The sequence below is a fragment of the Amblyraja radiata genome, chromosome 25, assembly GCF_010909765.2.
Source record: "Amblyraja radiata isolate CabotCenter1 chromosome 25, sAmbRad1.1.pri, whole genome shotgun sequence".
Classification (NCBI taxonomy): Eukaryota; Metazoa; Chordata; class Chondrichthyes; order Rajiformes; family Rajidae; genus Amblyraja; species Amblyraja radiata.
Window position 1 is genome coordinate 26,218,578 of NC_045980.1, and position 16,641 is coordinate 26,235,218.

General features: G+C 42.4%; 2 protein-coding genes across 2 annotated transcripts; both read left to right on the plus strand.

The window, feature by feature from the left end:
• The first annotated feature begins 219 nt into the window (after positions 1-219).
• On the plus strand, positions 220-3,935 carry LOC116987480 (immunoglobulin lambda-1 light chain-like). Its single transcript, XM_033043543.1, has 3 exons — positions 220-317; positions 434-781; positions 3,315-3,935. The coding sequence occupies exons 1-3, from the start codon at positions 269-271 to the stop codon at positions 3,635-3,637; spliced, it is 720 nt and encodes a 239-aa protein (XP_032899434.1). The 5' UTR covers positions 220-268; the 3' UTR covers positions 3,638-3,935.
• A 9,375-nt stretch (positions 3,936-13,310) lies between these two features.
• Positions 13,311-16,207, plus strand: LOC116987206 (immunoglobulin lambda-1 light chain-like). The gene is made up of 3 exons (XM_033043070.1): positions 13,311-13,416; positions 13,540-13,884; positions 15,826-16,207. Exons 1-3 carry the CDS (start codon positions 13,368-13,370, stop codon positions 16,146-16,148), a joined length of 717 nt encoding a protein of 238 aa, XP_032898961.1. The 5' UTR covers positions 13,311-13,367; the 3' UTR covers positions 16,149-16,207.
• The last annotated feature ends 434 nt before the right edge of the window (positions 16,208-16,641 follow it).

A 16,641-nucleotide genomic window follows, 5' to 3' on the forward strand; every position in this document is an offset into this window, starting at 1 on the left:
GAAAATAAAACAGTAATGCTCTATATTCCTTATTATGTTTTATGTTTTTAAAATGTATCGAAGTAACCAGAAATACAGAATTCGAAGCCTATTCCGGTTCCAATAGGTCACAGGGAAAACCATTGACATTTCTGATTGGCTGCAAGCAGCAATATCATTTGCATTAATCAGATGACACCTCACCGCACTATTCAAAAGCGAGACGAAAAATAAGTTAGAAGCCACTGGGAAACTGTTGCCTTGCCTGGACTCCAATCAGTAAAATACAATGACTTACTGCATCCGACTACTCTGTGCGCTGGCTCTTTGCGCGACTTGTGAGTTCCTTTGTTCATCAACATTAGATTTCTCCTCGAGTACACTTCTCAGCGGGAGGTTTCTCTCGTGTTTTAATTACAAATTATTGTTATCACTGTGCTCTTTATTTTCCCAGATTTACGCGCAGATGTTACAGTAAGCCAGCCGCTTTCGATGTCCATCACTCCGGGTCAGAACTTAGAATTAACCTGCACCATGTCTGGCGCTACTTTAGGGAATGACAATGTATACTGGTATCAGCAGATTCCTGGACGTACTCCGCGGCTTTTAGTCTATTATTGGTCCAGCAAGAGCACTCCTGGTCGAGGTCCGGGAGTTTCAGAGAGGTTTTCCGGGTCAGTGTCAGGCAACACGGGGACCTTCACAATATCTAGCGTTCAATCAGACGACGCTGCCGATTATTACTGCGCTATGTGGAAAAACATTTTAATATTTGCAAAAGGAACACGAGTGGCTGTTGGCAGTAAGTAAAATATTTCTTTCTAACGTTCTGTAAGTTCTTATTAACAATAATTAATTGCGTTAACTATCAGTCAGGTGAGAATATCCATGATTATCCTTCATATGTTTAATCGTGTACTATTGTAAGCTCCCACCCCATTTTACCACCCCCCCTCCCCCCGCACCCCCCCCCCCCCCCCCCCCCCATTCCTCTCAACATCGCCACTGGCCCTCTGCGAGATTTTGCGAAACTTCTGCACAGAAAGTTACCACCCAGACGATCTGTGGTTGCGTCTGAATTAACCCTTATTCTGTTCAACTTGTACTGTATTCTGTCCCGATGCAAAACTCACAGTGGTCCTGAGATAGATTGCATTAGCTATTAGTAGATACCCTGCCGTCATGCGTGTCATATGTTGAACCGAGTTTATTTACAGCATTTGCTCGGGCACGTTCAATCGAACAAAGCCCAGTTGCACCGTTTATTATCGGATTGACATTGTCGAACACACATAATAATTTTACCTATTTACGGAGACCACGCGCCCCAGTCTAAATTGATGATTTTACAAGGGCTCCGTGAAGCCAGTCACATTATACGGGTTGTAGTCACCATCACCCCGTCCCATCATTGCCCCAGATTACTAGCTGGTCGTGATTTCAAAAATCCAATTGGAGTGGAAACTGACTGCTGTGGACGACCCTGTAACATAGCTATACACCCACCAGTCAATCTGCACATTGAGAGGAAACGTTTGGTTGAAGGAAACGAACCACTGAAGCTGACCCGACAATCGAGTGCTCGCTTTCACAAAATTAAAATTCATCATATGTGGAGAGCGGAACAAGGATATTGTTTCAGCCCCACGACACTACAGAGCCAGCCTGTTTTGTTAACTGTTTTCTCTCCCCTGAAGCTGTCTATTTTGTTGGGTAACCCCAGCGTTTTCAGTTTTTATATCTGTTTTCTAATATATACAGGGGTTTCTTTGTTGATCAGAAAGGATTTTACTCAGTTACGACCGACTATTGAAAGTTTTTTTCTCAAATATCTGACATTTAAGGTTTAATCTGAACCATCTAATCTCTCTGTGAGCTATGAAAAGATCATTGCATCGCGTTAGTCATTTAAAACATCAACTGTTTATTTTAGCTTCAATGTTTTTTCAAATCTTCGGCCAGGTAAAGGATGTGGTGGTCTTCTGACATGAAAACTTTAAAGAGCAAAAAACCCTTGCAATTGTGATCATGCGCATCTGCAAACGTGAAATATGTTGCGTTGTTAATAGCAGTCCGGTACTATGTCTGGTTGATAGAGTACAGCCCGAACTGTTTCCCTATTCAGACAATGAAAGGAGCAGTTCCCTTTCAAAAATGTCAGATTGGTTAGGATGGAACAACACGGCGAGTGATGAATGGGTTTAAATATAACTAAGATTATAGTTTAAACTGTGTACAGCACTGCACAGATCACTGGTATAACCCGGTGCAGAAGGCTACCTCACAGCTCCAGCGTTCAATCCCCTCCTGGGGTACTTTCTATTGGATTTGCAAGTTATTTCGTCAAAACATCAATTTCCTTGTACTGCTCCAAGACATGCTGTTGGGCTAATTAGCTACTCTATGTAATCTACTGGCTAATTGGCTACTCTATGTACTCTACTGCAGCAAACTGTAGAAAGAAGAGTTGTTCAGATAAGTTGCTAGACTGCAGTCAAATAATGGAGAGGAAGAAACTGGTTTATACCGAAGATAATAATAATAATAATACATTTTATTTATCGGCGCCTTGCAAGAGTCTCAAGGACACCTTACAAAAATTTAGCAGGTAGAGGAAATACATGTAAGGGGAATGAAATAAATAGTAGAGACATGACTAATACACAAAGTAAAGACAGAATTCAATACAAAACACAGTATGAGATAGACATGGAATGGGGGGCAGTATGGAACGGACTGAATTATCTGCTAGGAGTTGGCACGGAGCCGACCGCCCGTTTTTCCTCAAGTGTCCTAATAAGTACACAAATCCACCTTTGCCTAGAGGTCTTTTGCGTGAGAGCTCAAAGGAAATCGAGATCAATCCCTTTCTTGTGTCGCGCGATTCAAAAATAATGCAAGACGCTCCTGTTCGGAACTGTGCGAATGAAGCAAAATGAGATTTTATTAGATCGAAGATAGACACAAGATGCCGGAGTAATCCAGTGGAACAGAGAAGCCACATCTCCGGAGAGAATGAAAGGGTGCCGTTATAGTAGGCACCCTTCATCAGAATAGTTTTGATGCCTGCCCCGCTGAGTTACTCCAGCATTGTGTCTATCTTCGGTTTAAACCAGCATCTGCAATTCCTTCCTACATATTACTGAGATTTTATTAAGGTAGTGTTTGAATTATCCAGAAATCCTTATTGTAAATTCTATTTCAGTAGTTAGATACACGATGAGAATTTATTATTTTGAAGCGGGTGGACGTAAAGGCGTTCTGGTTATTACATTGACCTTTGATCCAAAAGTCGTGCTTCAATTCTTATTTAACTGCGATCTTTTGTTAATCAGATCCTCAGCCCCCTGCCGCATCCGTTTTACCACCTTCAGCAGATGAGATGAGAGTAAAGGGCACCGCCACCCTGGTGTGTTTGGTGAGCGGGTTTAATCCTGGTGCTGTGGAAATCCAGTGGACTGTGGACGGCAGTGCGAGAAATGACGGCATTGAGACCAGCCGAATCCAGCAGGAGAAGGACAACACGTTCAGTGCGAGCAGTTACCTGACTCTGCCAGCAACAGTCTGGAACTCACACGAGCTTTACTCCTGCGTGGTTAAACACGAGACTCAGGCAACCCCGCTTCGGGTGGATATCGCGAAATCCAGCTGTATGTGAAATGGAAATGTGTTAATCGAGAGCGTTTGTTTATCATGATTATTTTCTTTTATTTGATGCAATCTCGAAATGTATTGGTCTCTGGAGTATTACATTTGCTAGATACATTTCGCACGTAAAGCTTAATTTTTATGACTTGCTCACTTTAAAGCTATTCTGTCGACAAAATACCAGTACTATTAACAGCCTCCAGTTTAATTAATATGAGTTTAGTGCATCCAAATACTTGGCAAATGCCAATATATGACCTTAGTGTTGTTTGTAGCCTTTGAGAAAATAAAGAAACTAATCTTAAATGCAATGCAATATCCTTTTTATTCTGATTCAAAATATGTTGACCGGGAATTAGAATACTTTTGATGTTTCCACCCTTTTATTTTGGAATCGAGCTCCTCCCAATGTACAGTGGATGATTAATTTGAATCCTGTAATTATAATAAGCCTCGGTTAGTTGTAATGCGATATTGCGTATGACTGTGGGTACCAGGAAATGTGGGAAAGGTAGTTGACGATGGCATCATTAAACACCATCAGTTTGATAGCAGCCCTGCCAACATGTTCTACGTCAACACAGGTGAAGCACTGAATGCACCGAACACTTAGTCTCAGTAGGAAAAAGAACCACAGTCTTATTTTTCCCCCATCGCATTCTCCTATTCGTCCAGAGACTCAAATTCGCACCAAATACCTCCAAAGATGATTTTTGAAATAAGTATTTTCTGCTCATTGACGTTTTAACACAATCCATTTGTACATTTACACTTAGCCGATGAGACTCGATTAAAAAAAAACTGAAGATTAACTAGTCAATAACATTCAATCGATCCAGATAACACTTTTTTTTTAATATAGCAGAAGAGATAGAATCCACGGAAGGTACACAGAGTAGGAGCAGTATAATTTTTCAGTGAGTGGAGGACAGGTCATATAATGTCTGTGCACATCACACTCATTTATTTACAGCGCTGTGGCTATAAGCTCGATTGATCAAATAATTAGACAACGGCCACCACTGTGTCCGGCTAATACGCTATTGTTGCTACACGCACGTTCAACTTAACTTTACTTTAATTTGCATGGTGGATAACACCTTTAGGATCGCCTATATTTTCATTATGCGGAGGTCCCGTGTTGGGCTTAGGAGGAGGGGAAACGAAAACGATCATCGCCTGTGAGAGACCGGGATATAGTATATTTGTAAAAAAACATTTGGAAGGAATCAAACGGTCATAGAGTTATGCAGCATGAAAACATAGTTCAACCCGTTCATGCCATTCAATACACCCATCGAAGCTCCTCCAATTTGCCCGGTTTCAATCTAGACCTTTTCGGTCTGGATACAATTAATGCAATGAAAGCACTGCCGATGAATCTGTTAGGAGAAGTATGTACTTGTAATAAAACACAGGATGTCAAAATGACGTCTTCTTTCTCTGAATGGGTGTCATAAAGTGAAACGTGGCAGTAACGGAAAGAATTAGCAGAATAGCACGCTGACAGAAAATAATGATTAGAAATTGGCACAACATATCTTCCACTTAATGTGAAAAGACAATGTTTCAACTAAAATAACGTATTGTTTAATTTTGAAAATCGTCCGCGTCTTCGGCAAAACTGAGCGGCAACTTCCCAATAGTCGTCAAGAAAGGAGTCTCATAGAGTCTCTGACCAGGAGGATCCAGTCACATACCGTCGGGAGGTAGAGAGTGCTTCGCCACAACAACACTTATCCCAATACACAGAGCATTCACATGAATTTACGATTCATCTGGACGAATACAACGTACAATTATTTTTAATTAATTTTGCCTGTAGGGGGCAAATTCAGTGGGGGCAAATATTAAACAAATCTTTCGATTTGCAGGCTGGTTCGCTCTCCACGTGTAGTTGGTTTTATCTAAAGGCCAAAGGAGCAACCTGCGTGATTATCGATGGGAGGGGCGAGGTTTCAACAGTGTATTGCGTTCATTGTGTGGCTCACTAGCCAACTGGTTTAAATTTGCTAATTCATCGTGACAGATAGCATCATTGAGGCATATGGAGAAGCGACGGGTTGGGTCGGGACCTTACTTCGAACTGATTGTCGTGCGGGGGTGGGGGTCTGAAAGAAACGTGGGGTGGTGCTGCACAGCTAGGTAAGTGTTAGATGTATACATGTGAAATACTTTGAACGGCAGCTAGTTGGACACATGTTAGGGACGAATACAGACAGACGGCTGTGAGATAATAAGGAAATAGGCGTGAAATGTGGAGTCAGAGGAAGGAATAGCGATGGAAGGGGGCAGGGATAGAGAAAAGGGAGGCGGGATAGAGGGAGAAATGAGCGAACATTCAGGTGGAGCATAGCAAGCGGGTGGGTGGTAGAGGGAGGGGGGTTTGGTGACGGGGGCGGGGAGGGGGGGGGGGTGGGGGGTGGGGGGGGGGGTTATGTGTCAGGAGCAACTGCCGATGCTGGTTTAAACCGAAGACAATCACAAAAACCTGGAGTAACTCAGCGGTCAGGCAGCATCTCTGCAGAAAAATAATAGAGGACGCTTGGGCTCGAGACCCTTCTTCAGACTGACATTCAGGGGAAGGGGGAACTTGTATTTGGATAATTCAATGTTCATACAGTTGGGTTGGTAAGCTACCAACGAGAAATGTAAGATGTTCTTCCTCTATTATGCGTATGGCCTCACTGTTGCAATGGGTGAGTCTCAGGACTGATGGGAAGGCATAGGAATGAGAATGTGACCCATCTCGGTGTACGCCCATTTTCCCACTATTCCATGTGCCCCGAAGATGCTGCCTCACCAGCTGAGTTACTGCATCACTTACTTTTTATGCAAACCAGCATGTGCGGTTCATTGCCATCCGTTGCCAACGGGAAGAAGGAACAGGAGCTTGAAATCTGGACCATCCAGGTTCAGGAACATCTCTTCCCCACAGCCATCAGGCTATTAAACTCGCCATCAAACAAACTCTGAACAATATCAGCCTATTGCACTTTATCTGTATAATTATTGAGTGTGTATATATATGGTCTATGGTATATAGACACACTGAACTTTTATCTCCTGTTCCGTATTATGTTTAGATATTCTGTTGTGCTGCAGCAAGCAAGAATTTCATTGTCCTATCTGGGACACATGACAATAAAACTCTCCTGACTCTTGACTCTTGTGTATGTAATTAGATAATACCTGTCACAGCCGCTTGCTGCCAGCAAATAGTGAACCAAAACTTTAAGAAGGTGAGGACACCAGAACAGAGTAGTGACAGGTCAAAGCCGTCTAAATAGCTATGCAGGCTGGTCAGCACAAGTCCCGGATATAGCATATGATACGATATGATAGAACTTTATTAATCCCACGAGCGAAAATGATTAGCCAACAGTCATAAAAACACAAAATAAAGTGACGAGTGAAATTAAAGTGACGAGTGGAAATGATTGGGGAATGTGTAAAGATCGGGGGGGTGGGGGTGAGGGAGTAGGGAGGAGGGAGGAGGGAGGAGGGAGGAGGGAGGAGAGAGGAGGGAGGAGGGAGGAGGGAGGAGGGAGGAGGGAGGAGGGAGGAGGGAGGAGGGAGGAGGGAGGAGGGAGGAGGGAGGAGGGAGGAGGGAGGAGGGAGGAGGGAGGAGGGAGGAGGGAGGAGGGAGGAGGGAGGAGGGAGGAGGGAGGAGGGAGGAGGGAGGAGGAAGGAGGGAGGAGGGAGGAGGGCGGGGAGCCAGTCTCCGTCTACCCCACGACAGAAGGGGGAGGAGTTGAGCATTATGATAGCCACAGGGAAGAAGAATCCCCTGTGGCGTTCAGTGGCGGATATGTTCGGAACTACATCTAGGACAGTCGTTTTCCGTGTATTCACTTTCGCAACTGTTCTATCCTTACTCCTTATCGCACACCTTTTGTAGTTTCCACGCAGGCCTTTATCCAACCATTTGCTAATCAACCCACCCCGTCTTATCTACATCCACCAATCACTAGCCAGATTTTATCCCGCCAACAGCCCTCTTCCAACATAAAGTGGAGATTGACAGGTTCTTGGAGAATGGAGGTGCGAGGTAAAATAGATCAGCCATGATAGAATAGCGAAGCAGGTTCGATTGACCGAATGGCCTAATGCTGCTCCTATGTCTTATGGATTTATGACCCCCATCCCCTCTACAATCAGAAACCAGAGGAAGGGTCCCGACCCAAAACGTCGCATATCCATGTTCTCTAGATGTGATGGCCCACCCACTGATCTACTTCAGCACTTTTATCTTTTTTGTAAGGATTTATGCCGGTCGTAAGGATTTGGGAATAACCGTGATTTTGCTTTTGTTCGTACCCATGATTCTGATAAAAGCTTATCTCTGACAACAGCACTAATTTTGTACTAAGCAATGGGATGTACTAGATTCTGTATACATTTTAAAATCATAAACATGCATAAACATTGACGTAAAGTCCTCAAGATTAGTTCTGACATCCAATAACCTGCAAGCTATCTAAAGCTTCTATGTTAATTATGCAATTTCCGACGCCCACATCTGTTTATATGGTTCTTAAAAACAGTAATAACCTTAAGTAACATTTTGTAACATTCATTTGGTTTGGTTCTACTTTCCCTGGCGTATTATGCACCCTCCTGAAACAATCATCCGCCGCGAACAAACCACCACGCCTTTTGTGGAGTAGCACTCGGATATTGGAGCTGAAATTCTCAATTATCTTGAGTCGATGCTTCGATCTTTAGAAATCATGTTCCCTGAATTATTTCCCTCGAAGTTCCTTTTTGTGGAGTAACAAGAATACATAGGTGAAGCATAACTTCGTCATGTTTGTATCCAGTTCGATAAGCGATAAAGGGCACCTTTTGGTATTTTGATGTATACAATCTACTTGCCAGCTCTGTGTCGTCTTAATTGACTATTGGCTGTCACATCCGGTCTCCTTAAGTATCATCAGCACTGATTTCCGGTCAAATTCGAGCCTTCATTAAAGTAATTTCAAATGTATGTAAAAGAGTTGTGGGCCCACACCCTTACCCGCGACACAACAGTTTGCATTACAAACCAGAACCACACCTGATTATGCCTACTCTCGGTTTCCTGACAGCTGCTTTTCGATTCACCATAGATATATTACCTCTGCACTGCGCGCTTTGATTTTTGTGCAACACGTTGTTGCTGCGGCACGTTATCCTAGAAAATCCGAGTGCATGCACCATTATCCTTATTTGGACGATGCACATCAATTCTTCAAATAATTCTATTGCATTAGTCAAACGTAACCTTACGCCAAAGTAAAGGACAGCTTGAAGGACTGCATCGGTGCGACCTTCTGCACCCATGCAGAACCCATGGACTTCATCAACTTCACCATTAATTTTCATCCTGCACTCAAATTTACTTGGACCATCTCCGGCTACCTCCCTCCCCTTTCTTGATGTCACAATCTCCATCACAGGAAATAGACTATTGACTGACGTCTATTACAAACCCACTGACTCACACAACCATCTCGACTACACTTCTTCCCAACCTTCTTCCCGCAAATACTCTATCCCCTACTCCCTATTCCCCCATCTACGCCGCATCTGCGCCCAATATGAGGTGTTCCATACCAGGATATCCGAGATGTCCTCATTCTTTAGAGGACGGAGGGTCCCCTCTTCCATCATAGATGAGGCCCTGACTGGAGTCTCCTCGGTACCCCTCCGCTCCGCCATTGCTCCCCTCCCCCTAGTCACAACAGAGACAGAATCCCGCTAGTCCTTACCTTCCACCCCATCAGCCGTCGATTACAACACATAATGCTCCGAAATTTCCGCCATCACCAACGGGATCCCTCCACTAGCCACATTTTCCCATCTCCACCCCTTTCCGCCTTCCAAATAGACCGTTCCCTCCGCAACTCCCTGGTTAACTTATCCTTTCCCACCCAAACCACCCTCTCCCCAGATACCTTGCCCTGTAATCGCAGAAGATGCAACACCTGTCCCTATTCCTCCTCCCTCGTGTCTGTCGAGGGACCCCGACAGTCCTTTCAGGTTAGGCAGAGATTCACTTGCACCTCGTCCAACCTCATCTGCTGTATCCGTTGTTCAAGATGTGGACTCTTATACATCGGTGAGACCAAATGTAGACTGGGCCATCTTTTCGCAGAACACTTTCACTCAGCCCGCCTGAACTCACCTGATCTCCCGATTACCGGACACTTTAATTCTCTTTCCCATTCTGTCCTAGGTCTCCTCCATTGTCAGACTGAGGGTAAACGCAAATTGGAGGAACAGCCTCTCATATTCCGCTTGGGCAGCTTACAGCCCACTGGTGTGAATATTAATTTATGTCACTTCAGGTAGCCCCGGTATTCCCTATCTCGCTATCCCTCCCCCCACTCAAGTCGCACTAGCTTCGCGTTTTCACCCCACAACCAGCTAACAATGGCCTGTTTCCTTCACCATCTCTACTTTTTGCATATATTTTATTAATTGTTCTTCATCTCTCCACATCATCGTCTATATCTCTCGTTTCCCCAATCCCTAACCAGTCTGAAGAAGGTGTCTCGTCCCGAAATTGCAAGTCAGTTAATCCAACGTCAGAGTGTGGGAATTAAAAAAGGCTTGCGCATTGATGATCAGCATGTCTTGTTGGTGGAAGTTTATGCCTGAAGATGTGAATTTTCAAACTGGTAATTAACATGTTCATGAAGGCAGTGTCCTTAACGCCGCTTGCCTAAGCTACAGTAAAACGCATAACAGGGTTACATTTGGTAAATTGGTGCAAATGATTGGAGCCCATTGTATCCAAGGCACATTAGCAAATTGGATGTAAATTGATCTAGGTATTACAATGCAGTAGATAATGGTGGGCAATTGCTTTTGCGAATGGAAGCCTGTGACCAGCTTTGTAAACAACGATCAGTGAGGGCTATTTGTTATAGGAAGTCTATAATTCAGCCGGGCTTGTAGGAGGTATGATTAATAAGGTGGCACGACAAGCGGTGGTTGATACCGAGTCTGCAAAATGATATCGATCATCGGGTAAAATGTGAAAGATAATTACATGTGGAATTTAATCCTGATTATTATGCGGTGTTGCATATTAGGATTTTACATAATGGTAGGCCATACACCATGAATGGTCGGGCCCTGGGGCATTGAAAAACATAGGGTTCGCAGTCTACGGTTGGAAAGTTCCATGGACATAGCAGTGCACGTATGAAGTGATAAATATGGCGTATGATGTATTGTCTTCAACAGCACGTGCATCAAATATAAGAGATCGGACTTACTTCAACTTTATAAAACATTGGGTATTCTGTGACGTTCTACGATTATTCTGTGCAGTTCTGATCAGTGCACTATAGAACGGACGTGACTATACGGGAGGGTTTGCACTAAATTATTCACTTGGATGTTGCCTGTGATGGAATGTTTCATTTCCAAGGAAAGACTCGATAGGCCAGCTTCGTTTTCTATGAACTAGTTAAGTTTGTGCGTGAACATGATTGTGATATACAAAATTACGAGGAACATAAATAGTGTACAAGTAAGCCACTTGTGTACACAGCAGAGGTGTCCAAGCCAGGATCCAAGGGAGTGATTTCTCATCCAACATGCGTTTGCCATTTGGAATGCACTGTAGCGTCTAAATGAGCACCGCAGTCATGGTAAGTTAATATCTAATGTTAGTAAACTTCTCTCTGTCTAGCAAAGAGAGATACACTATAGCCAGAGCAGACATATTTTTCCCCCCAAAGCTTTAGCATGACGAGTAGAACAGCTCTACTGTCCTATCCTCTGCCTCTGTTTCCAAAACCAAGAATCATTTAATCTCTTTCAAAGCCCGTGTGTCAACGTCAATGAAACGCTTTGTTCCTGAAAAAGATTAAAACTGATATTTACTCCAATGGCTTCAGGAAATAATCGAACCAAAATTAATCACATCAATACGTCAAATTTGAATCACCATTAATAGCAAGGTATTTGTCACACGTCTCTAATTAACCATAAGATTGCGATGGGGTGCTTATTGAATCACTGCAGTCTTCTGGGGATCGGACCCCAAATCTGTTATTGAAAAGGGATTTTCAGGACACAGGCCCAGCAATCACAAAACGTGGTCATATATTTCCCATTGAATGTGGCCCATGATTTGATAGCACCAGTGCTGGTCCCATGCACACAATTTGCTCTCAACCTGAATGGCGTTGTCCGTTTGGCCTGTTAAAGCCATTGCAATGTATTTAGTATACGCAAATAGTGTCTTCGTAATTCATTGTTACTTGCTGTGAGTGAACATATACAATGGGGCAGAGTGTCAAATAAAGTGGATTATTTTGCTGTGAATTAAGTTCAATTACTTGATTGCTGTCGGAGCTGCACACATCCAGGTAAACTGAAAGCATTTCAGAAGTACTATGCAGTATTTAAAAAAATCGGAAACAAAGCTTGAAACATTGATGCCTCTGCTTGGCTTGTTTACAAGTCACCGATCTGAGGACTTTATAGGTGAGAGTTTTAACTGTACAGGCACATTCGTGGAAAGGACCGCTCTCTTTTGATTAATTGTCAGCCGAATTGTAAGAGTCCAAATAAGAAAATGTTTATATTTTTCGGTTCTTTAGGCTGTATTTTCTTGTTGATATGCTTTAGCATTGAGTCACACGATGCTGTAGCAATCCAAAATATGAAGAGTCTTTCGCTATAAATAGAGCGATTGGATCGCAGTAAGAAATGTGCGCACGTCATATCAAGCAACGCTGTTCACATCTAAATATAATTCCATATATCGAATGAAGGTTGACAGAATCAATACCATGGCAATCCAAACACCTACAGGCTCACTTCACCTTTTTAACAGATAAAGCTACCTTGGCGATTAAATATATTTCTCAATTTCCTTCTCAATTTCACGTGCAGCTTAGTTTCACGTGCACTCAAGTCAGTGAACCTGAACTAACCTTGGGTGCTACGAGCAAACATGGTTTCCAAAAATAACTCCAAAATCTTTACATTCGTTTTGACAGTGACTTGCGTAGACAGTAAGATAGTCAGAATTGGCACCGAGATTTTAAAAAATCATACATAATTTGCAGTCAATTGCAAATTCGCTTTCAGACATCTCCTAGTCGCTATCTTCATCATAATATTCACCAGTTCAAATAAAATGTGCAACAAAAGGGATGAAGGAACAAGTCCCGCGCAGTAGGATGACACAGTGAGATCAGATTAATCAGCGCTGGATATGATGAGTTACTTCCACGAGTATAATTTATTTCAATATACACTCTCTGCAACCACACAGAAAATGATTCAAACTAAATACAAAACCATAATTGAATGTCACGTTTCAAATAAAACAAAATTTCCAGTTGTAGGAAGGAACTGCAGATGCTGGTTTACACCGAAGATAAGCACACATTGCTGGGCTTAAAATGGAATAGGTGACGGTTCGGGTTGCGACCCTTCTTCAGACTTAGAGGGAAATAGAGACATCAAAACAGAATCTCTAACGTGCTTGGAAATATATTAAATTGTACCGAGATACATAATTGGAAACTAAATCCTTATCTACCTAACATTTCGGAAATAATTTGACACAGGAACAATCTGGCAACTTTTGATTGGCGCAGCATCCATTCTGATTTAAGTGTTTTGCATAATTAAGGAAGACAGTGACGCCTCGCAACAGAGTTCATAAGCGACCTGGAGAGACATCTGATCAACCACTTCATCTGGCGCCCTCCACCCAAACAATTACAATGTCTTGCTGGATGTCACTGGTTTGTGCGTTAGCATTTTCCGCAGCGTGTGAGTATTTTGCTTCCAAAGTTATTTAATCTGGAGTGCGATTAAACGTTTAGATATCTGACACTTCTGCTGTTTCGCTAATATATTGGTAAATGGTGTATTTTGTTCTGGTTTGTTTTCCAGGCATAAATGCGCAAATTACACTAAATCAGCCGTCTTCAAAATCCACGTCTCCGGGGCAAAACGCGCTAATTTCCTGTATCTTGACTGGCGGCAGTTTAAGTAATAATTATGTTTACTGGTACCAGCAGATTCCCGGAGCGGTTCCGCGGTTTCTGTTCTACTATAACTCGGCCAACAGCATTGTTAGAGGCTCGGGAGTTTCTGACCGTTTCGCGGGATCAGTGTCAGGCAACACTGCAACATTGACAATAGCGAATGTGCAGTCTGGGGACGCTGCGGACTACTACTGTGCTGTGTGGATAAGTGCTTTAATCTTCGGCAAAGGAACGAGGCTGGGTATTGGCAGTAAGTAAACTATCTTCTACCTATGGGTCATTGATACTGCTGTGAAAAATAATTAGTTTTTTGTCGCTGATTGATGTTTCCAATAAAAGGCTTTTAAAGCTGATTTTTTTAAGAATGCCCGACCAAGATCGAATCTCCTTTGGCAAATTGGTTGACAACAGCAATGAAAGGACGATATGACTGTCCAGCTGTTTTTTTAAATTCTTAATTACTTTTCGGACGATGAGCTAACATTGACCAAGCTGGGTACTAATAAAACCGACCGTATGGAAACGGGAATTAACATTAGAGTGACAAGGAACTGCAGATGCTGATTTGCAAAATAAAAACACCCAAAAAAGCACTGGAGTGCCTTAGTGGGTCAGGCGGCATCTCTGGTGAACATAGATTGGTGCCGACCCGAAACGCCTCATTCATCTTCTCCAGAGAAGCTCCCGAACCGCTAAGTTAATCCATCACGTTGTGCATCTTTCGGGAAATTATTTCTTGCCTTTAATGGCGCCTAGAATTCTAATGGAAAATTCACCTTCTATAACAGCTCATTTTCTGTTGATATTCCATCACGAAATGTAAAATGTGGGGATTCAGCGGATCACTAGACACCGATAGACTTTTCCCAACATCATGAACATGGAGAAATGTGGATTCTTGAAAATTATTGGTTCTCATCCAAGAATCGGAACGGTGGCGCAGCGGTTTTGCGCTGTGACCCAGTCGGTTCCATCCCGACTACAGCTGCTGTCTGCACGGAGTTTGTACGTTCTCCCCGTGACTGCATGGGGTACAGAAAAAGTAAATCCTATTTCGAGAGGACTAACTGCCACATTTATCTTTGTCCTCTTTTATATTTTTAAACTGCTTAAATATTGCTTGTATGCTTTTTTGTAAGTGCTAAAGATTGTCATGGCCAATATTTAGCCGGGATAAACATCGGACGCAAACAATATCGCGGTGCGAGGTGTAGTGCAGCGACATTGCATTTGAAATCGTCCATCGCTATGAATATATGTTTTTTGTTTTAATTTTTTTGCTTTCAAATGTTTGCTTAATTGTGTCTCCCGTACATATTCAGAGTCAATGTATGCTGCAAATGATTTACTGCTAATGCGATATTTAATTCATTTAGTGATTTTAAATTCCGGTACCTATGAGTTTTGTTGCCAATCGTCATTACACTCAGAGCATGCGGATTCTGGAATCAAAGGGACAGCGAATATTTCAATTTGACAACGAAAAATAACTGAAAATGTGAAAGCAATTTGCGCATTGAATTTCCCAACCATATCAGTAATCAGCAAGTGATTACAGCCGATTTAGTTTTTTTGCCATTGAGTGCACGGAGCGAGATTCGATGATCAAATTCAGAAATTGAGCTAAATTTTTACTTCAAAAAGAAGACACGTATACGTTTCAACATAAACGTAAATCATGTCAAAATCAATTTAAAAATGCGGGAACTAGTCTATGCATCGATGGGTAAAATGGCAAATTATTCGTGTCTCTTTTATCGAATCCTTCATGACACTTCCTTCTTTGGTCTTAATAAATGAAAGTATCTAAATAAGACATGTTTTAAGCGAGTTCAGTTGAAATTGGCACAATAGTTCCATAATAATAAAATCCTGCAAATGGCTGCCGGTCCAACACACGATTTTTATTTCAACTGGAGCCAATGGAAATAATACTCTGGAGATCAATTAAAAACACTGACGAAATAATTTATGTTAAACCACAAAATAGAACGTGTCCCATTGTCATAAATACCAATTAATCTTCGGAGATCACTCCTTGAAAATATCTCACGTGCGCAATTGAACAATTTGAACCAAGTAGAGGAAAAATGTTTATTCATTAAAATGAATGGATCCATGGTATTTTTAACTATGTTTTAACCGAAGCAGTTCTTCAACCCCCACTAATCTGTGATATTATTTTAAACAGCTCCTCGCGCCCCCGCAATGTCCGTCCTCGGACCTTCAGCGGAAGAAATCAAGGGAAAAGGCACGGCCACCCTGGTGTGTTTGGTGAGCGGGTTTAATCCGGGTGCAGTGGACATTGAGTGGACCGTGGACGGCAGTGCGAGAAGTGCCGGCGTTGAGACCAGCCCAATCCAGCAGGAGAAGGACAACACGTTCAGTGCGAGCAGTTACCTGACTCTGCCAGTCACTGTCTGGAACTCAAACGATCTTTACTCCTGTGTGGTTAAACACGAAACCCAGGCTATCCCGCTTAAGGCAGACATCACCAGAGCCGGCTGTATCTAAAACTCCTCAATTCCACCTAATGGAGCTGAAGTGATATATTTTCTTTCTTTATTTGTGAGAAATTGGACTGGGCATATTGTTTGTTTTTCGACCAGTCTTTGCGTTTAAAATCGTCGTTTGTCTTGCCAATTGTGAACGCCATTCCATTAACTAATCAAATTGTTAATTGCACCTCCTATGTTATTCAATCTCAGCTGATGCATCTTCAAATATACATTAATATTCAGTGGTCTGAAGTTTGTATTCTGGATGTTTGCTTACTGCTATCATAAATTCAAACACGACTGTCAAATAAAATCAATAGTCCATTATTAAGAGCAATACATTTCAGTGACTATTATTTCTGATGCGGAAGCAGTCAAATGTATGAAATCAAGATTTATGGTTTTTGACCTGATAGACGAAACAGCGATTTAGGTTATCGTACGTTATTTAAAACCGGTGACTCTAAGTTGGTTCACTTTACCCAGCGCTCGCCCATATGTAACAAACA

Coding starts and splice junctions, on each gene's coding strand:
- LOC116987480 (XM_033043543.1), top strand. CDS start 269: ATGACTTACTGCATCCGACTACTCTGTGCGCTGGCTCTTTGCGCGACT. Junction 318..433: donor GCTGGCTCTTTGCGCGACTT/GTGAGTTCCTTT, acceptor TTATTTTCCCAG/ATTTACGCGCAGATGTTACA. Junction 782..3,314: donor AACACGAGTGGCTGTTGGCA/GTAAGTAAAATA, acceptor TTTGTTAATCAG/ATCCTCAGCCCCCTGCCGCA.
- LOC116987206 (XM_033043070.1), top strand. CDS start 13,368: ATGTCTTGCTGGATGTCACTGGTTTGTGCGTTAGCATTTTCCGCAGCG. Junction 13,417..13,539: donor GTTAGCATTTTCCGCAGCGT/GTGAGTATTTTG, acceptor TTTGTTTTCCAG/GCATAAATGCGCAAATTACA. Junction 13,885..15,825: donor AACGAGGCTGGGTATTGGCA/GTAAGTAAACTA, acceptor TATTTTAAACAG/CTCCTCGCGCCCCCGCAATG.